The sequence below is a fragment of the Gorilla gorilla genome, chromosome 2 (assembly GCF_029281585.2).
Source record: "Gorilla gorilla gorilla isolate KB3781 chromosome 2, NHGRI_mGorGor1-v2.1_pri, whole genome shotgun sequence".
Lineage (NCBI taxonomy): Eukaryota > Metazoa > Chordata > Mammalia > Primates > Hominidae > Gorilla > Gorilla gorilla.
The window spans coordinates 154301409-154319691 of NC_086017.1; the positions used below are offsets into that span (position 1 = coordinate 154301409).

The 18283-nt window shown below is 45.5% G+C and overlaps 1 protein-coding gene across 1 annotated transcript; it reads left to right on the top strand.

Moving 5' to 3' along the window:
• Nucleotides 1-276: 276 nt before the first annotated feature.
• Nucleotides 277-3513, top strand: CHST2 (carbohydrate sulfotransferase 2). Its single transcript, XM_004037792.5, has 2 exons — nt 277-1080; nt 1182-3513. The coding sequence occupies exon 2, from the start codon at nt 1355-1357 to the stop codon at nt 2945-2947; it is 1593 nt and encodes a 530-aa protein (XP_004037840.5). The 5' UTR covers nt 277-1080; nt 1182-1354; the 3' UTR covers nt 2948-3513.
• Nucleotides 3514-18283: the final 14770 nt, after the last annotated feature.

Here is an 18283-nt window from a genome sequence, read left to right on the forward strand (position 1 = left end):
CTGCACGCAGAATCCAACTCTCTGGCAGCTCTCGGCACCGACGAGCTCCAAATCCCGCGTTCGCATCCCGGCGCTTTGCGCGCAGAGAGCTAAGCCTTCGGACCCGTGGACTGCAGCCCCCGCGCGTCGCGGTAAAGCGGGTCGCGTCTCCAGCCCCCGAGGCAGCGACGGTGACAACCGGCTCGGCGTTGGGGCGGGGGCGGGGCCGGCGAAGGGGGAGGGCTGCGCGGCGGAGGGGAGGAGCCGCGGCGACAGACGGCGGCGCGCACCAACCGGGCGCCGGCTGGCAGGAGCCGCGCAGAGGCTGGTCCGAGCGCGTTGCGGGCGCCCGGCGTAAGGGGAGTCGGGTAGCAGCATCCTCCTGGGCGCCGCTTTCGCGCGGCGGCGGCGGCTGCGGCTGCGGCGGGGTCTTTCTTTGCTTAAATACCTCGTTGGCCAGAAGCGCTGGTACCGGGGGCGGGGCGGGTTGGGTCGGGCAGTGCTGCACACCTGGGTTTCCTTGCCTAGAGCTGTGTGTTCAGGGTCCTTTGGGCCAGTCGGAGGCTGCGGAGCGGCGGGGGTTGCCTGCGCTGTCCGCCCGGGCATCCTCCCGGTGATGGAAGCAGCCGCCGCCGCCGCTGCCGCTGCGGGGTCGCGCTGTGCCCCATCCACCGCTGCCAGAGAGGTGGGAAAATTCGCCGCACGGAGGCCGAAAGCGAGAGGGGCTGCGCCGCTATGCCGGGAGCTGAGTCCCATATAAGCCGCCTCCAGCCATCGCCCCCAGCCGGCTTCGTTCCCCTGAGCGAGGCAGGAAGCTGCGGTCCCGAGAGAGCGGAGGAGACGTCGCTGGAGCCGGGAGGCGCCGGGTTCGGCGGAGCGCGGAGCGGGGCTCTGGGCCGCGTGAAAGTTTTTCTTCCCGAGCCGCAGGGCGCCCGCTGCCCGGAAACTGCCCAGGGATAAGTCGGCCGACTCCCCAGACCCCTCGAAGGTGCGGGGACCCCCAGCGGAAGCGAGAGGGAGCGAAATCGAGGAACGAGTGACAGCCGGACAGTCCGCCGGGCGGTGATCCGAGGCCGCTCCCGGGCGCGCCCTCGGCTCCAGGTGAGCGGAGGAACCGGGCAGAACTGAGGGTGGGCGTTCTTAGGAGGAGGAGGCTGGGAGGGAGATTGGGGCGCATCCGCTCACTCCGCTTCCCCTCACAGGTCCTTCCCGGAGCCGCTGCCATGGGAGAGCCAGCCTTGGGCGCTGGGGACCAGCCGCCGCGCCCGCCTCGGAGTCGCGGCCCGAGTCCCGGCGCCAGCAGCCAGCCCGCTGCGTCCCCTTCCCGGGCTGCAGGGCTGCCTCCGCCGCGCCGCCGGCCCGGATTGTGCCTGTGATGAGCCGCAGCCCGCAGCGAGCTCTGCCCCCGGGCGCGCTCCCTCGGCTGCTCCAGGCTGCGCCTGCAGCCGCGCCGCGTGCCCTGCTCCCGCAGTGGCCCCGGCGCCCAGGACGCCGCTGGCCCGCGTCCCCTCTCGGAATGAAGGTGTTCCGTAGGAAGGCGCTGGTGTTGTGCGCGGGCTATGCACTGCTGCTGGTGCTCACTATGCTCAACCTCCTGGACTACAAGTGGCACAAGGAGCCGCTGCAGCAGTGCAACCCCGACGGGCCGCTGGGTGCCGCAGCGGGGGCAGCCGGAGGCAGCTGGGGGCGCCCAGGGCCGCCTCCGGCCGGGCTGCCCCGTGCTCATGCCCGTTTGGACCTCCGCACTCCTTACCGCCCTCCCGCTGCCGCCGTCGGGGCGGCTCCTGCAGCCGCGGCAGGGATGGCGGGAGTTGCGGCCCCTCCAGGCAATGGCACTCGGGGCACCGGGGGCGTCGGGGACAAGCGGCAGCTGGTGTACGTGTTCACCACGTGGCGCTCTGGCTCGTCGTTCTTCGGCGAGCTATTCAACCAGAATCCCGAGGTGTTCTTTCTCTACGAGCCAGTGTGGCATGTATGGCAAAAACTGTATCCGGGGGACGCCGTTTCCCTGCAGGGGGCAGCGCGGGACATGTTGAGCGCTCTTTACCGCTGCGACCTCTCTGTCTTCCAGTTGTATAGCCCCGCGGGCAGCGGGGGGCGCAACCTCACCACGCTGGGCATCTTCGGCGCAGCCACCAACAAGGTGGTCTGCTCGTCACCACTCTGCCCCGCCTACCGCAAGGAGGTCGTGGGGTTGGTGGACGACCGCGTGTGCAAGAAGTGCCCGCCACAGCGCCTGGCGCGTTTCGAGGAGGAGTGCCGCAAGTACCGCACACTAGTCATAAAGGGTGTGCGCGTCTTCGACGTGGCGGTGTTGGCGCCACTGCTGCGAGACCCGGCCCTGGACCTCAAGGTCATCCACTTGGTGCGTGATCCCCGCGCGGTGGCGAGTTCACGGATCCGCTCGCGCCACGGCCTCATCCGTGAGAGCCTACAGGTGGTGCGCAGCCGAGACCCGCGAGCTCACCGCATGCCCTTCTTGGAGGCCGCGGGCCACAAGCTTGGCGCCAAGAAGGAGGGCGTGGGCGGCCCCGCAGACTACCACGCTCTGGGCGCTATGGAGGTCATCTGCAATAGTATGGCTAAGACGCTGCAGACAGCCCTGCAGCCCCCTGACTGGCTGCAGGGCCACTACCTGGTGGTGCGGTACGAGGACCTGGTGGGAGACCCCGTCAAGACACTACGGAGAGTGTACGATTTTGTGGGACTGTTGGTGAGCCCCGAAATGGAGCAGTTTGCCCTGAACATGACCAGTGGCTCGGGCTCCTCCTCCAAGCCTTTCGTGGTATCTGCACGCAATGCCACGCAGGCCGCCAATGCCTGGCGGACCGCTCTCACCTTCCAGCAGATCAAACAGGTGGAGGAGTTTTGCTACCAGCCCATGGCCGTCCTGGGCTATGAGCGGGTCAACAGCCCTGAGGAGGTCAAAGACCTCAGCAAGACCCTGCTTCGGAAGCCCCGTCTCTAAAAGGGGTTCCCAGGAGACCTGATTCCCTGTGGTGATACCTATAAAGAGGATCGTAGTGTGTTTAAATAAACACAGTCCAGACTCAAACGGAGGAAGCCCACATATTCTATTATAGATATATAAATAATCACACACACACTTGCTGTCAATGTTTTGAGTCAGTGCATTTCAAGGAACAGCCACAAAATACACACCCCTAAGAAAAGGCAAGACTTGAACGTTCTGACCAGGTGCCCCTCTTCTTCTCTCCTTTGCCTTCTCTTGTCCTCTTTCTCCTATTTCTTACCCTGTCCTCCACCTGCCTTCCATTTTGAAGTGGGATGTTAATGAAATCAAGTTCCAGTAACCCAAATCTTGTTTACAAAATATTCGTGGTATCTGTGAACATGTTAAGAGTAATTTGGATGTGGGAGTGGGGGTGGAGAAAGGGGAAGTGGTCCAGAAACAAAAAGCCCCATTGGGCATGATAAGCCGAGGAGGCATTCTTCTAAAGTAGACTTTTGTGTAAAAAGCAAAGGTTACATGTGAGTATTAATAAAGAAGATAATAAATAATATTCTTTTTAATATTTGCCTCCATTACTTTGGATTCACCTGTGTTACTTGTCCTCAGCTTCAGATAGAATCTCCTTCCCCTCCCTCGTTTCCATTTTTCCAGTCTCTTTCCTGAAAGGCAGCTAAACTGGGTGGGAGCAATTTTTGCCTCCTTGGTAATAACCTGGGGGATGTTTTCTCACATGTAAATCTCAGCCTGTTAGGTGTCCAGGAGTGAAACACATCTTTGAATTCTAAAGGCAGAAACCAAACAGGGCAGTGGAAGAAAAAGCACACTATTCTCTTCAACTTTGAACACAGGAAGAAGCAACTCCTTCAGGACTTGAAGGCATTTGGTTTTTCATTCCTCTTCAGTTAAAATGGGGAACCTTGAAGCAGAGACCAATGTTTTGGTCCTGAGGTTGGTTCAGACAAAGGATCTTTAAAAGAAGTATGTAATTTTTAAAAGTTCTGATGATTAGAACACAGACCTCAGGAAAGTAGCGTGAACATATTGCTGGCGATGGTAGCAGCTTCTTTGGTTTAGCAAAGTGACAGAAGTATCTGGAGTGTTTTTCTGACCCTGACACGGTATGTGGAGGTGGATGAAAGCAGCGAAGTTTCATCTGAGAACCGTAAGGGTTTTCCCTTTTCTTACTTGCTTCCCATTTAAATCAGTGCAAGAGAGAATATGAATTTATAATGCTTTACTTGGGATGCCTGTGGAATATGTTGCTTTTCTTTATCATGTTTCCTAAAAGTAAATTTGCAAAGAAAGTAACATGCTGCCGACAGTATAAGGCTTCAGCCAAGAGCTTCTTTTAGATATGATAATGAATTGTGGTAAAGAGGAAATGAACTAGTGTGTAGGATTTTGAAATTTGGTATTTTCCAGGGAGAAAACCGTTACATTTTCCTGTAGTGGTTATGATGTTGTGTCCTGAACCCATTTGGTACTGAAACATTCTGCAGAATGTTATACTATGGGAAGAAATTATGAAGCCCAAATGGGAACAAGAGACAGTGTAGTTGTATATGACAGTAAATACAGTACAAGTTCACTATCATCATGGTTTTATTTCACTGTAATTTTTTATGAGATCTCTGAAAGCCAACATGTATAGGTTAAATGCTGAGAATTTTATTTTAGGGAAAAGATGATAAAAATAATCTGTGCATGGGGAATATTTTAACACACGATAATTCTTAAGTATAATTACCATTGCAATACGAAATCTAGCTACACTGGTAAGAATTCCAAGGTAAAGAAGCATAAAGGTTTAAAAAGGGGTATATTTAGAAATGGATTTTATAACACAATCTAGAATGCTTATTTTTTAATTTACTAAAATAGTTTTTAGTATTGTGTTTCTGAAGCCAGATTACATCTATATAATACATTGATCATGTTTTCCATATTTTTGTGGTAGTGCCTATGCTGAATTAGCTTCACCAGCAGTAGAATATTTGTAATAGATTTAATTTAAGAATACTTTAAAGTTAAATGAACAAAATAAATACTAATATTGGATGGCTATAGATGAAACAGATTTAACAGGAAATTAAGAGAGCAGCATTAAAAAGCAACCACTCTGAATAAAATAACCATTTATAAACAAATTTTGTGTGGCATTAGAATCAGCTCTTAACAATCGCGGTGAAATTCATGCCTAGTTGTTGAGTGAAGGATTTTCAAGCAGTGAATTCATTCTTCTTTCAGCTTATCTAAGGACTTGGACTGTGTTAAAGTAGAATTATGATGTTTTGGATCTTGTATTTAAAACAATATTAGATGCTAGATAGAGCCTTTGCAGCTGGCAGAGCATTTGTGGCCTCTGCTCAGATGAAATTTTAAGCTAAACACCAACAGATCCTCTGCTTGCTCTGTTTGAACAGGGTTTCCGTTCGTAATCTTGTTTTGTAGCAGCTGCATTCTCTCCACTCTGCCACTCCTGTGCTCTGTAATTTGAAAAGGTGAATTGTTGCTCCTGGAGATTTGTACCTAGCTGCCTTCTAGGAAAGTGACAGGTGTTGTTCCCACTAAGGGCTGAGCTAGTCATATCAGTGACATTCAGCTTCCGAAGGTTTGAGAAGGAGAGAGAAGCATTTTTGGCGTTAACAAGCTTCTGTCAACCCCTAGTGCAAGCAGACCTGTGCTATGACAAATTGCAACAGAGCCTGTGACCATTCTTAAGGCAGCAAATATGAAAGAGATCCTTTCACATTTCCCAAGCTGGCAATATGTCCGTCAGCAAGAGAAAATATTCTTTAGAGCAGGTTGTCAGAATGATTTTCATTTTCAAATTCTGCTCAATGATAGCACTCCTTACTTACCGCTTGACTTTGGAATGCCTTTGTTAATGAGTAAGCTGTATTTATAAAACAAAGTCTACCCAGTGCGTTTAGTCAACAAATTTGAGTCTGGAACAAGGCAGAGGCACAGGCTGGGGGCTTAAATTTCAAGGAGCCACTCAAAGACCTCATTCAGACTGACAGTGGATACCTTGCAGGCAGGGGCCAGAGCAAATCTATACCCTTCAGTGTCCACCACATAGTGCATGATAAATATTTATTAAATAAGTGAATGAAATATGCAACTATCAAATTTTGAAAATACTTGGAAGGGAGAGAGTGGAAGAATGTATTATCTGTGTGGAGAAAATGCCAGCCTGTTCAGTAAAGTTTGCTGAAGGAAATAAGCCATAGGCTCTATTTAGATGTGGGGAGTGAGCAATAGGAATATCTTCAAGATTTCCAGGGCAACTGTTTATAGACTATTTCCCAGCGATGAATTACAGAAAAAATGCAGAATTTCTAAATGTGGAGAGGTAAATGTTTCAAAGTAAGGAATTTGATTGTTACTGTTTTCCCAGTTGCATGAACACCATAAGGGCGGGGATCAGGACAAACCTGCAGAGCAAATGTTGTCCAGGGGTCTCAGGGAGGGCTAAAAAGCTTTATTTTTGCAGAAGTCATGTGGCACTTATTGTTTTGAGTGCTGCGAATGTGTAGTTTGATGGCCTGAGATGTGTTAGGTTGGTGTAAGCGTGATTGTGTTTTTTGTCATTGAAAGTAATGGTAGAAACTGCAATTACATTTGCACCCACCTAATAGATTTTCTGCAGGTGTAGGGATGGTTACTTTCAGGAAGTTTGTCCTATTGTGGATGCTGAACGAGATAATGGCTGCCTGTTCCCATACATTCCCTGCTTGGCCACAGCCAGTTCTGTCCAGGATTTCTGTTGTACGCAGTACAGTTGCAGCTGGATTATGTGATTGGTTTGAAATTAATGTGAATTTGGGGGAGGCTATTAAATTAATATTCCCTAGGTCTTGAAACGCAGACTCTAGAGATGACTCTAGGAAGAGCAAGAGGGAAATGAAAAGCATGTCTCATCATGTAGGCATGGTAAATAAGGACAAGGTGTCACTTTACCATCCTCCCGCAACGTTCTTTCTTCCCTACACACAACACACATGCACACACACATACAATTGAGTTTCTGCATCGTCTTGAAGAGATCTGGACGAGAGAATGTTCTAATCCCAGCTAACAGATGCGTGGTGAGGCACACTTTTGATCTCAGGCTTCTGGAGAGTGAGTGGTCGGCCAATTGTTATATTAGAAAGCTTGACAGTTCTGTGTCAGGATCCAATGGGGATAGGTAGAAAATGACAATCACAATTTGAGGAATGACTTGAGGTGTGTGATGGGATGTCCTGAGGTAAATGCACAGTTTATAGACCCCTTTTGTCCTTCACCTTGAGGAAACCCTTTTCAAATCTGTCACAGCTAAGAAAACAATTCATTCAGATACTTTCCCTGCTTTCTGTACATTCAGTTGCTACTTTTGCAGTTCAAGTATGAGCCACTGAGCTGCTCAGGTACAGGCTTTGGTACAAGTATTTAATAATTGAAATTACAGGGCTTGGCTTTTATTACATCTGATGCAATTCTGCACATCCTTAATCAAATTATGCTAAGAAAATGTTAAACTTTGCATAACACGTTAAGTTTATAGAATTGGAAACTGTATGAACCAGTGTTTGAGGTAGGGGGTGCTGGTATTGTTTCTAAATGAAGGAGCTTTGAAGGAGCAGGAGCCTGTCTGTACACATGGTAACAGGATGATAAAGGATGGCCAAGGATAAACCTTAACTTTTGGTCAAACCAGTTATCTGTAATCAAATGTCAAAAGTATTTTTGGGCTGCTTGAACTTTTAGGTTGGTAATAGTCACCCTACCAAGTGAATGGCAATGAAAATGTTCACTGGGGCTAAAAGCTGTACTCAGAACCAGTCTGTAATGGCTCCCATCCCAGGTGTAAAGACAGGGCTTGATAGAAATTCACCTTGAAGCAGTTAGTCTTCTAGACAGGATCAACTACATAATTTGCAGGGCTCAGTGCAAAATGAAAATGCAATGCCGTTGTTGAAAAAACGATTAAGCCTTTCAAGATGGCAGCAGCAGAGAATGAAACCAAGTTTGGGGTCCTTCTGAGTGGGGGGCCCTGTGTAACTGTGCAGGTTGTATATCCCTGAAGCTGGCGCTGTTTCCAGATGCAGAGGATGAAATGCCTGGCTATAGGAGACAGCAAATAATGGTGTCCTACAACTTCTCGGAAAATGAGTGCAAAGGTATGAGTTATTGTGGGTAACTATAATGAAAGCAAAGACAAGCAAGCACACTTTGCATGATGGAATTCCAAAGAGGTCAGTGCATACATGACAAACAATCCTTGATGATTGCAGCAAGAGATTGACAGTGCCCCCTCAATCATTGGTTGGGCTGGAGAACACTCAGAACTGATCCGGCTGAAGGCTGAGAGAGCGTGTGTTGTTCCTGGGATTCCTCTCGCAAGAACAGGTCAGATGTGTTGCATGAGGATGAAGAACATGGTGTCCTTGTCCTCTGGCTGTTCCCTTCCTTCTGTAACTTTTGTAGTGCTCTCCCTTGATTTGCGTAGTATGTAATAGAGACAGAAAGTCTATGCATGGAAAAGCAAAAGGTCAAGTCACAATAAGGTCAAGGAGTAAATGTACAAGATGTGCTAAACAAACTGATATACCTCTTTATTATGTTAAGTATAGTCAGCTAAGTTTTTTTATTGTAGGCTTGATATGTCCCATTTTCCTCTGAATAACTTCTCCACGCTCTCTACTGCACCCCCTGCCTCCCATTTCTTCCCCACTTTGAATCTCATTATTAAGACCCTGGATATTTTTGAAACTTTTATTCATCAGCCCTGCTCCAAGATGCAGAAATGCCTTTCTGTCCTCTTATTCCTCCGACTGCCTCCTGCATAGATCTGTCAGTGTGTGCTGCTACAGATTGGAATTGTTTGTTTATATGCCCATTTCCTCTCTTGTCCTGGACTTCATATGTATGGGGCAGACAGAAGCTGAAAAAGCAAGGCAAATTAATATAGACAAAAAGGAATACCAAATAATGCCCATGGAAGGCCTCAAATGTTTTTCCACATTAATGTTTGAAAGAGAAACAAACAAATTGAAGGCCCCAAACGAAAGGTAACAACTGAATTACAGTCCAACACATTTTTTTGAGTTGAGTAGGAAAATGTATTACTGTCATGTTGGCTGAGGCTGTTATTTGTTTTTGACATGTAGAGGTCATGGCCAGTATGATCATCTTTTAACCATTTCAGGAACTGAAAAATTTTTCAGAAACAATGTAGAAGTCTAAATATTACATTTCCATTTTCAGATGTCCCAGTTGCTCTGGCAAGCTCCCAGTCTTTCTATGAATGAACTAGCTCCTGGGAGGAATTAAAATGTTTCATTTCTCATATTGGTGCTCAGTATTTTTACATGAAGGATGCTGTTACATTATTCCTCTCTAAAGGAAAATAGGAATGAGAACATATCTTCTTTCTGAGATAATAACATTCATATCAATTGTTTTTAGTCCTGTTATTTAACCAGACCTACTTGCTGGTGAGACCAGTATTCTCCCAAGGATGTGAGTTCTGAGTTCACATTATTTAGGTTAAATCTTTACTTCACATAGTTTCGCATTTATATTTTCACATTTCCCAAGTGACTTCATGTGCTGTGCTCTTTATAACTTTCTATCACCATTTTCATTTCACTTTCAAATGCCCTAAATAGCAAGAATGATGATGTGCCAGTCACTGTGCAAAGCATTTTATAGGTGTGATTCCATTGGATTCTCATCACGATTCTATGAAATAGGTATCATTATGGTCCCCATTTTACAGAAGGGAATATAGAAGGTTCACATGGGTAATTTTCCTAAGGTCACACAGCTAGTGCATGGCAAAGTCTCTTTCTTTTTGCTTGGTACATCAGAGACTACCCTGTTTCCATTTAAGGAATACCAACAAAATAGCAAACCCTTTTTGTCCCAGTCAGTGCTTTCTGAGAAACTCGTCCTATGGCATTATGCCTTCAGACAAGGAGCAGGTGTTATCTTTAGAGATGCATTTTTGTGCAGCAGAAAAAAAAATTGTTAGTTTAAGTGCCTTTGGCCAAAATTCCTCTTAGAATGACTTTTGTTTAGCAAAACACTGTCCTAGGCTGTTTTAGTGGTGGAAACAAGCTCTGTAAAGAACCCAAACAGGAAATTTGGGGGTTGTGGGAAAGAGCTTGAAAGGAGAGGGGAAGAGGTAAAGGGTGGAATAACAGGGAACAAACAAGACAGGATACTGGAGACCAAGAGGGGAGATCACAGTGGCTCTCCCCAGAAGAGAAGAGAATGGCCAATGACTGGAAGAGCCAGGGCCCACGGTGGAATTGTTTGCTCAATTGTGCTGCTGTATAGTCACCTTGGTTTCCCCAAACCTCAAGTAAAGGTTTCCACATGCCTAGACTTTAGTGAGTGGTGCTTTGAAAGTTGAAGGGATCAAGGTAGTGACAAATGGGATGACGTGGGGCAAAAACATGCCAGTTCCTACAAGGAGGTGAAAGGTAGGCGAATGCAAATTCACGGAAAGGAAATCTGGAGGAAGAGTTGGTCCATGGAAGTGTTGGTTTACCCCAAGAGGTGTCTGGGAGGGAGAAAAGTTTCTCCCCAACTGTGAGATGATGATTCTAGGCAATCTTGTTTAAATTTTACAGGACAAGGTGGCCTCATCAAAGCTTAAGGAGCAGGGCGTGTCCAGGAGGCTAATACATGGCTTGCAACTCTAAAGGCTACACAGGCAGGACTCAGTGAGCAGGTGGAGATGTAGCAAAGTTAGGAAATGTTGGCATGCCATAAAAGCTGTGTGATAGTGTCAGCTCAGTCATTTACAAGTGTGGAAGCTGAGGTGCAGAAAGGCTGAATGATGTACTCAGTGTCCCATTCCTAGTTAGAGAAAGAGCACAAACTAGAAATTACAGCCTCTGATTCCCAGTCCAGAGCTCTCTGACATGCTCTCACCCTGAGATGTTTTATTTCCTTGGTTCCTACCAGTCTTTTGGTCATTCCAGTATTTATCAATGTCTTTATAGAATGTCTGGGGATCAAAGAAGAAGTGCCCTTTGGGATTCTCCTCAAACTTTAGTAGGAGATGAGGTTGAAACTAAAGCAGACAGCTGAATAGGGTGGCCTGAGAGTGTTAGTTCAGGTTTTTTGGTGCGAAACGGACTGAACTAGATTGAGAAAATCAGGAAATTAGCTGGAAAAGATGGGAAAGCCCACACAATTGGAAGAACAGTTGAAGAACCAGGTGGGATATTCTGGTTTCCTCCCTCCCTCCCCAGTCCCTCCATCCCTGCGCTCCCTCTTCCTTCCGTGTTTCTTTCCCCTTCCTCCTTCCCTCTCTTTCTTTGTTGTATTTCACACATTTAGAATTCAAGGTCCTGGAAGAGAGAGTTGGATCAGCTGAGGCTGGGTCAGGTGTTTGTGCCTTGGCACCTGAGCAAGCTACCTTGACTGATAGTCCCACCAATCTGCACACAATGTGGGCAAGTGATTTTTCACAAGAAAATCAGGCTGCAATGATCAAAAGTAGGGGAAGTGCATGCCAGGTGGTCTTAACCAATAAATGTCTTCTGTATTCATTAATATACTTTATTATTATTCTCCTGCTACCTTGACTAATTGGGGGTTATTTTCTTTAGAGTCCACTACATACAAGGTTTTTCACTCTGCATTGCTATGTTAAAATGTGGGCAGAGATGTGCCTCAGTAGTTAATTGGGCCACCATGCTTGTTGGATATAAATAAGACCATTCACTTACTTAGCCTTAAGTAATGCAGATAAATGGGACACCAGATGGAATTCATGTAGTGAAATTCATGCAGATACTGTATTTTATGATATGCCTTCTTTCAGGGTTTAATGATCATGCCGCCTTATACTTTTATAATGCTTCGTAAGTTTACCAAGTACAGCAGATATTGCTGATTTCCCACCCACTGCCCATTCTCCCCTTCTTTCTTATTCGTAGAACCTCAATTTTGTGCAGGGAGGCAATATGCCCAGCTAAAAATATTTCCCAGTTTCCCTTGTAGGTAGGAATGATCATGTGACAGCCAGAGATGTAAATGGAAGTCTGCTGGGGATATCTGGGTAAGTTTTATATATCTGATATAGGCAGAGCTTTTTCTTGCCCGTTTTGTCCTTTTTCTTTCCTTTTTTTTTTTTTCTGGCTGGTCTGCAGATTGAGTATGGAAGTGGGGCCTCTACCTTGTGACTGAGAGGGAGCCAGGGAGTAAAAGCTGCTTGCAGAAAGAGGAGCCAGGGATATTGATGACATCATGAAGCCACTTCATCAGCGTGGACCACTGGTCTCCAGAATATCTATGATGTGGGAACAATAAACACTCACTTGTTTAAGCTGTTGCTGCTGACTTTGTTACTCACAGCCAAGTACAGTCCTAATGGATACAGCAAATATTCTCATTAATATTTTATTAGATCATTTGAAACTTATGATTACTGGGCAGAAATAGGATTATGATCTTTCTCTTATAGAAGAAGCTGAAACTCAGAAGCTAAGTGACTTGCTCAAGGTCACAGAATATGGTATGTATCAGATTTGATGCCCAATTTAGTGCTCTTTCTACTCAGCCAGTGGTTCTCAGCTGGGTGTGGGACGGTCCCTGCAATCTGGTTGGGGGAAAGATTGGGAGACAGCCTTTGGAATTTTTTTTTTCCATGACTAGGGAATGGGATTGGCATTTAGTGGGCTGGAAGCAATAATGCTGAATGTTCTGCCTTGCTGAGGACAGTCCCACATAATGAATTGTCCTGCTCCAAATGTTAATAGTGGTCCCCTTGAGAAATACCGAGCTAAATTAAGCCAAGGAAAATTACACACTGACTCAGAACTGAGAATAAGGCTGTCTCATAATGATACTCAATAAATGTTAATAAATGATATCACCAAGGTTGTCATCAGAATCATCATTGCTATTTTGGACATTTGTGGCTATAATGAATTTAAAAGTTGCATGATTTTTTTTCTAGCTACATTCAGCTGCTTTTATTCAGGTGTGGAGAAGATGGATAGTTGGATGATGGGTAATGGATGGGGGAAAAGTAGGAGAAATATTGGACTGGAACTCTATGAGATCAGATATTTGAAATATATATATGGTTATGGTAGGATAGAATGCAGAAATGTAGTGGGTAGGAATTCTTGAAACCTACATTTCTGGGGTGGTGAGGTTGTCACTGATCAAGAACAAGAGTAGCTGTGTTGAATCAGAGCACGAAGTTGATAAGAAGCTGAAAGGCCAGGATGTCAAATGGGTTCCTAAAATGGATATTGAAATCATGAGTAATGGTAGAAAGGGTCATGGCGGAGAGGAAGTCATTGATCTGGGAACTCAAATCTTGCAGTTGTGCTTGCTTTTGAAGATGGCACTGTCCTCCCCTACAACTCATTTGGTCTTTTCTTGTTCCAATGCATAAACCAGCTCATTATTCCATCTGTTTGTTCAATGCCTGTGGAAGCTTCTATTCTAGCCCACACCAATGTCTCCTTTCTCTTTGCACAAATTAGCACTCAACTGCACAGTCTTTTATATTGGCCTCAAATTATTAGATGTGTGTCAGTCTGGTCAATATGGCAATTTAATCACCTTGGGAGCAATTAAACCACACTTTTCACTTCTTATCTCCTGCACAGGAAGTAGTGAATGAACTATTTCTGAAGTGACTGATTTGCACCATGGTGGAGGTAGGGGTGGAGGAGGGTTGACTTAAAAGCCCCCAAGAAACCAATCAGCAGTCCTTTCCAGACTGGCACTGTGTGCACTTTGCCATTTTGCCCTGTATCTGGGGACACACACACACACACACACACACATTGATAGTGTTTATCAGGTACCGGTGTCTTTCTCCATGCCCTCATTGCCCCCTGCTCATGCTTCTAAAACACCTCTTAGCACTGACTGTGGGACAGTGGCTGCCCAGCATCCAAGCCCTGATTTTCTTTTGGAAATCTGTCTCCTGCTTCTTTGGTGCATGTGGTTCTGTTGGAGCTAACTCCACACACAACTCTAGCATTTGCCATGCTGACTTTCCCAAGACCAAAATGATTGGCTAAGGACTGAGCACATGACCCAATTAGAGCCAATGAGATATCTTGATATTTTTGCTAAGATTTCGGGGTTAGGCAGGCATTCTTATTTAAAGAGGAGAAGACATAAGGACTGGTATCCATGGTGCCTCTAGAAGACAGTCAGATTGTGGAGAGCAGAGCCAAAAGATACGGAGAGAGAAACCACAGACTGGTGGACAAAGGGAAGCTAGGTTCTGGTGAAGTCATTTCAGCCCTGCTAAAATGGGTCTGAAGTCAGCCTTACCCTTGGTTTGCAATTAGAGGAGCCAGTTACATTTCCTTTTTGTTTGAGCCACTGTAGATTGGATGTTTTCTTCCTTATAGTGCAAAGAATCTCAACAAGTGCAGAATTTACCCAGTGTGTTATAAGCTGTTTCTCCTATTACAGGACAAGCTCCTGTAAGGCAGGGCTCTTGTCTTATCTGTGTGCTTCCAGCAGAAGGCACAGTGTCTGGCACGCGGGATGCCTCCAAACCATGTTTATTTCACTGTGTATGGAATGGTCTCACTTTACAGCATTGCTCTTCAAAGTCGGGTCCTTGGACCAGCAGTATCAGCCCCTCTCTAGACTGCCAGATCATAATCTGCATTTATTTATTTATTTATTTTTAGAGATGGGGTCTCTGTCACCTAGGCTGGAGTTCAGTGGCACGATCATAGCTCACTGTAGCCTCGAACCCTTGGGCTCAAGCGATCTTCCCATCTACATTTTAATAAGATCCTCAGGTGATTCCTGTGCTTTTGGGAAGGATTGCTCTACAGACTTATAGTCAATTGCATTTTGCAAACATCTGGCCTGGAGTGGTTGTGCTGGCATAAAGAGTACCACCTCAGTTCAGTAATTCTGGCTGCATTTCAAGACTCTTCTACCAGTAGATATCTTGTCCACAGGATTCCATAAATTTACAGATAAGATGCTCAGAAAGCCAGGTGTGGCTTCTGCAGTAGTCCAGTCCCACAGAGTGAGGGAGGCGAAAGACCCCCACAGCTTCACCATGGTTGCCTGGATCCCTTCCTGGCACCGTGTCCTGGCAGCCTGCCAAAGGACTGAGCATTTGTTTACTTATGAATATGTTAACAACCCACTAGATTCTTGGTTTTGGGAGCCTGGAGAAGGCTAAGTGAAACCTGAATTCTGTCACAGTCTAGGGAATAATACATGTTAAAATGAATTCTGGGCTTCCATCCTGCAGCATTTTAGCCATGTGGCTGGGTCCAGAATTCGATTCTTAGAGTCTTTTCAAGCATATGATATTAGGAGGGATGAAGGCAAACAAGCGTTGTATAAATCACATAAAAAGCCTAAGATTTCCATTTCTGAGCTTGTTTTTGGGTGATGAGAAAGTTTGGTTTGTCAGACACCCTACAAATTACATTATGTATAAATGACAATGTAAATCTATTCATTTCTTTTCTGATTTCCACTTATCCCCTTTAGTAAGAATATATTTCTTACCCTAAGAGTTTTACACCCAGCTATAACACATTAATTTTGAGTGAATTTAGAAAAACAGAGTCTCATCTAAGGAACATACATGCATGTTACCATACATACGCATATTAACATAAATGATTTGCACAACTTTTAATAATGTGAGACAGAAAGAATGAGTCACTTCTTTTCTGTAACTTAAGAATTTGCTTAAAAATGCATATTAGGAAGCTTCATGCTGGGGGCAGGAGAGGAACACATTCATATCCCTTGTAGCTGCGGTTTGCTCTCCTGGAAGTGGGAGTGATGACTAATAACATTGTCTCTATGGGGATGTGGTCCTGGCATTGCCATTGGCAGTTGCCCTTCCAGGCTTTTCAAACCATCTGCAATAACTTCTGTCTTCTGGTCATTACTTCTTCCAGTCCCCATTCTACAGACTGTGGGTCAGTTCTCTAAGTTACAGTAATGTTATGATTCCCATTCTCCCCCCAAAATATCAGAGGACTTCCAGGAGGTCTTAATTGCTTATAGATGGTTACCTCACCACTCTGATGAAAATATTCTGGTTGTGGTAACTTGCATTTTAATATCCAACATCTTACTTTTTCTTTGTTTCTTTGTGGCGGGTTAAGTACTTTCATTTATATAATTTTTGACAGCCAGCATGGTCTATAACTCCAGTAAATGGCAGAGAACAGAGCTACTACATACTAAACAGAACACATTGTGAAACACACTAGACTTGGGGTATCCTGGAGGAGCACGCATTGGGTAAGAGTAATCTCCACAGTTGGCCACACTGGCTCTCACCACTGAGTGTGGGGAAAAATCCACAGAGCATGGCAATAGATGGTTAGCTATCCATTATATCTAGCTCTCTAGATACACACACACTCATGTGTGCACAAACATGCATGTGTATGTGTATTTGTAAGGAGGCGGTCTCATAGACAAATAGCATTTTAACATATCAGAGCTGTGCAAGGTGAGGCTAAACAGGGGTCGAGTGCACTTAATGGCCAGCTGGTGCAGATGAATGCATTTTGCTCAGGGAGAAGTACCAGCCCTTTTAGATTAGCTAAGATGATGGTTTGTTCACTTTTTTTTTTTTTTTTTTTGAGATGGAGTCTTGCTCTTGTCACCCACGCTGTACTGCAATGAAGCAATCTTGGCTCACTGCATCCTCCGCCTCCTAGGTTCAAGCGATTCTCCTGCCTCAGCCTCCTGAGTAGCTGAGTAGCTGCCACCAGGCCTGGCTAATTTTGTATTTTTAGTAGAGACGGGGTTTCACCATGTTGGCCAGGCTGGTCTCGAACTCCCAACCTCAAGTGAACCGTCTGCCTCGGCCTCCCAAAGTGCTGGGATTACAGGCATGAGCCACTGCGTCCAGTGGTTTGTTCACTTTTAAAAAGCAACTTTATATTGGCAATGAATGAGTAGAAAATATTTCCTTCCTTTGACATCCAGAGGATGATTGTTTGCAATCTTGATGTAGTGCCCTGCTCTAGCCACTGTGCTGTGCATATATTTAGTCCTCACAGTGACCCTCTAACATAGCCACTACTCATATCCTTGTCTACAGATGATGCAGAGAGAGGAGGAGTAAACTGCTTAAGGTCACACAGCTAGTAATTGGTATAGCCAGTCCATTTCATCCCAGAGCCCATGCTCTTACTGTTCACCTTTAATTTCTCCATTAAAGAGGTTAGGCCAGGCACAGTGGTTTATACCTGTAATCCCAGCACTTTGGGAGGCCAAGGCGGGAGGATCACTGGAGGTCAGGAGTTTAAGACCAGCCTGGCCAACATAGTGAGCCCTCATCTCTACCAAAAAAAAAAAATAAAATAAAATAAAAAAATAAAATAAAATAAAATAAAAAAGGAGGCCGAGGTGGGAGGATCACTTAGGCCTAGGAGTTTGATGCTGCAGTGAGCTATGATCACGTCACTACTGCACTCCAGCCTGGGTGGCAGAGTGAGACCCTGACTCTAAAAAGAAAAAAGAAAAAGAATTTGCAGGCGTTCTTATTTTAGATTGACATGGCTACATTGCCTGCTGTCAAGTTAAAAACCTAGAATAGGTCTGGTTATTTGCCAAGAAGAAAACATCAGAAAACTCCTTCTCACGTGTGGATAATTACTGAAGAATCTTTGTTTTTCTTTTTTTTTTAGTTTTTTTCAAGGATACTTCAAGTTATCTAACCCAAATACCCAATTAGGATATAATTTTTTATTTGAATAATTATCATGTATCATCTATATTCTGAAACCAGTGAGCAATGTTAATAGAAATGTCCTATCTAGGGGCATGGGGAAAGCAACTATTTCCATTTTGGTGCAATTTAGAATTAGCTGACATGGAATGATTAGGAAGACTATGTGCTTATTTTTCTTAATCAGAAGTACAGCCATGGGTCCTCAGTGACCCCATTGTTAATAAAGATGCACACTTAACACTTAGTCAAACATGGATATCATTTTTTAGGGATCAGGTCCTCAAGGCATTATGAAGACATCCTGTGATGTTCACAGTAGGTTGGGGAAAATCCCCTCAAAAAACTCCAAACCTGTCATCTTCCACAGTATTATGTACTTAAAAATAAAGACTTTGCTTGTGTGTTTGTGTGACAACTATTGCTATTTCATGTGATAACTCTGTGCTCACTGTCAAAGGAGACAGCCACAGAGCACAGAGGTTGTGCATCTCCCAGAAGGTACACTGAGTCTCACTGGCCTGTTGAACAGCCAGTAAGAGACAAGACGTCAGGGAGGTGTTGATGGATAGAGGTGTTACCAGCTGGTGACATCGCAGTCTAGTATGGGCCAAGGAACA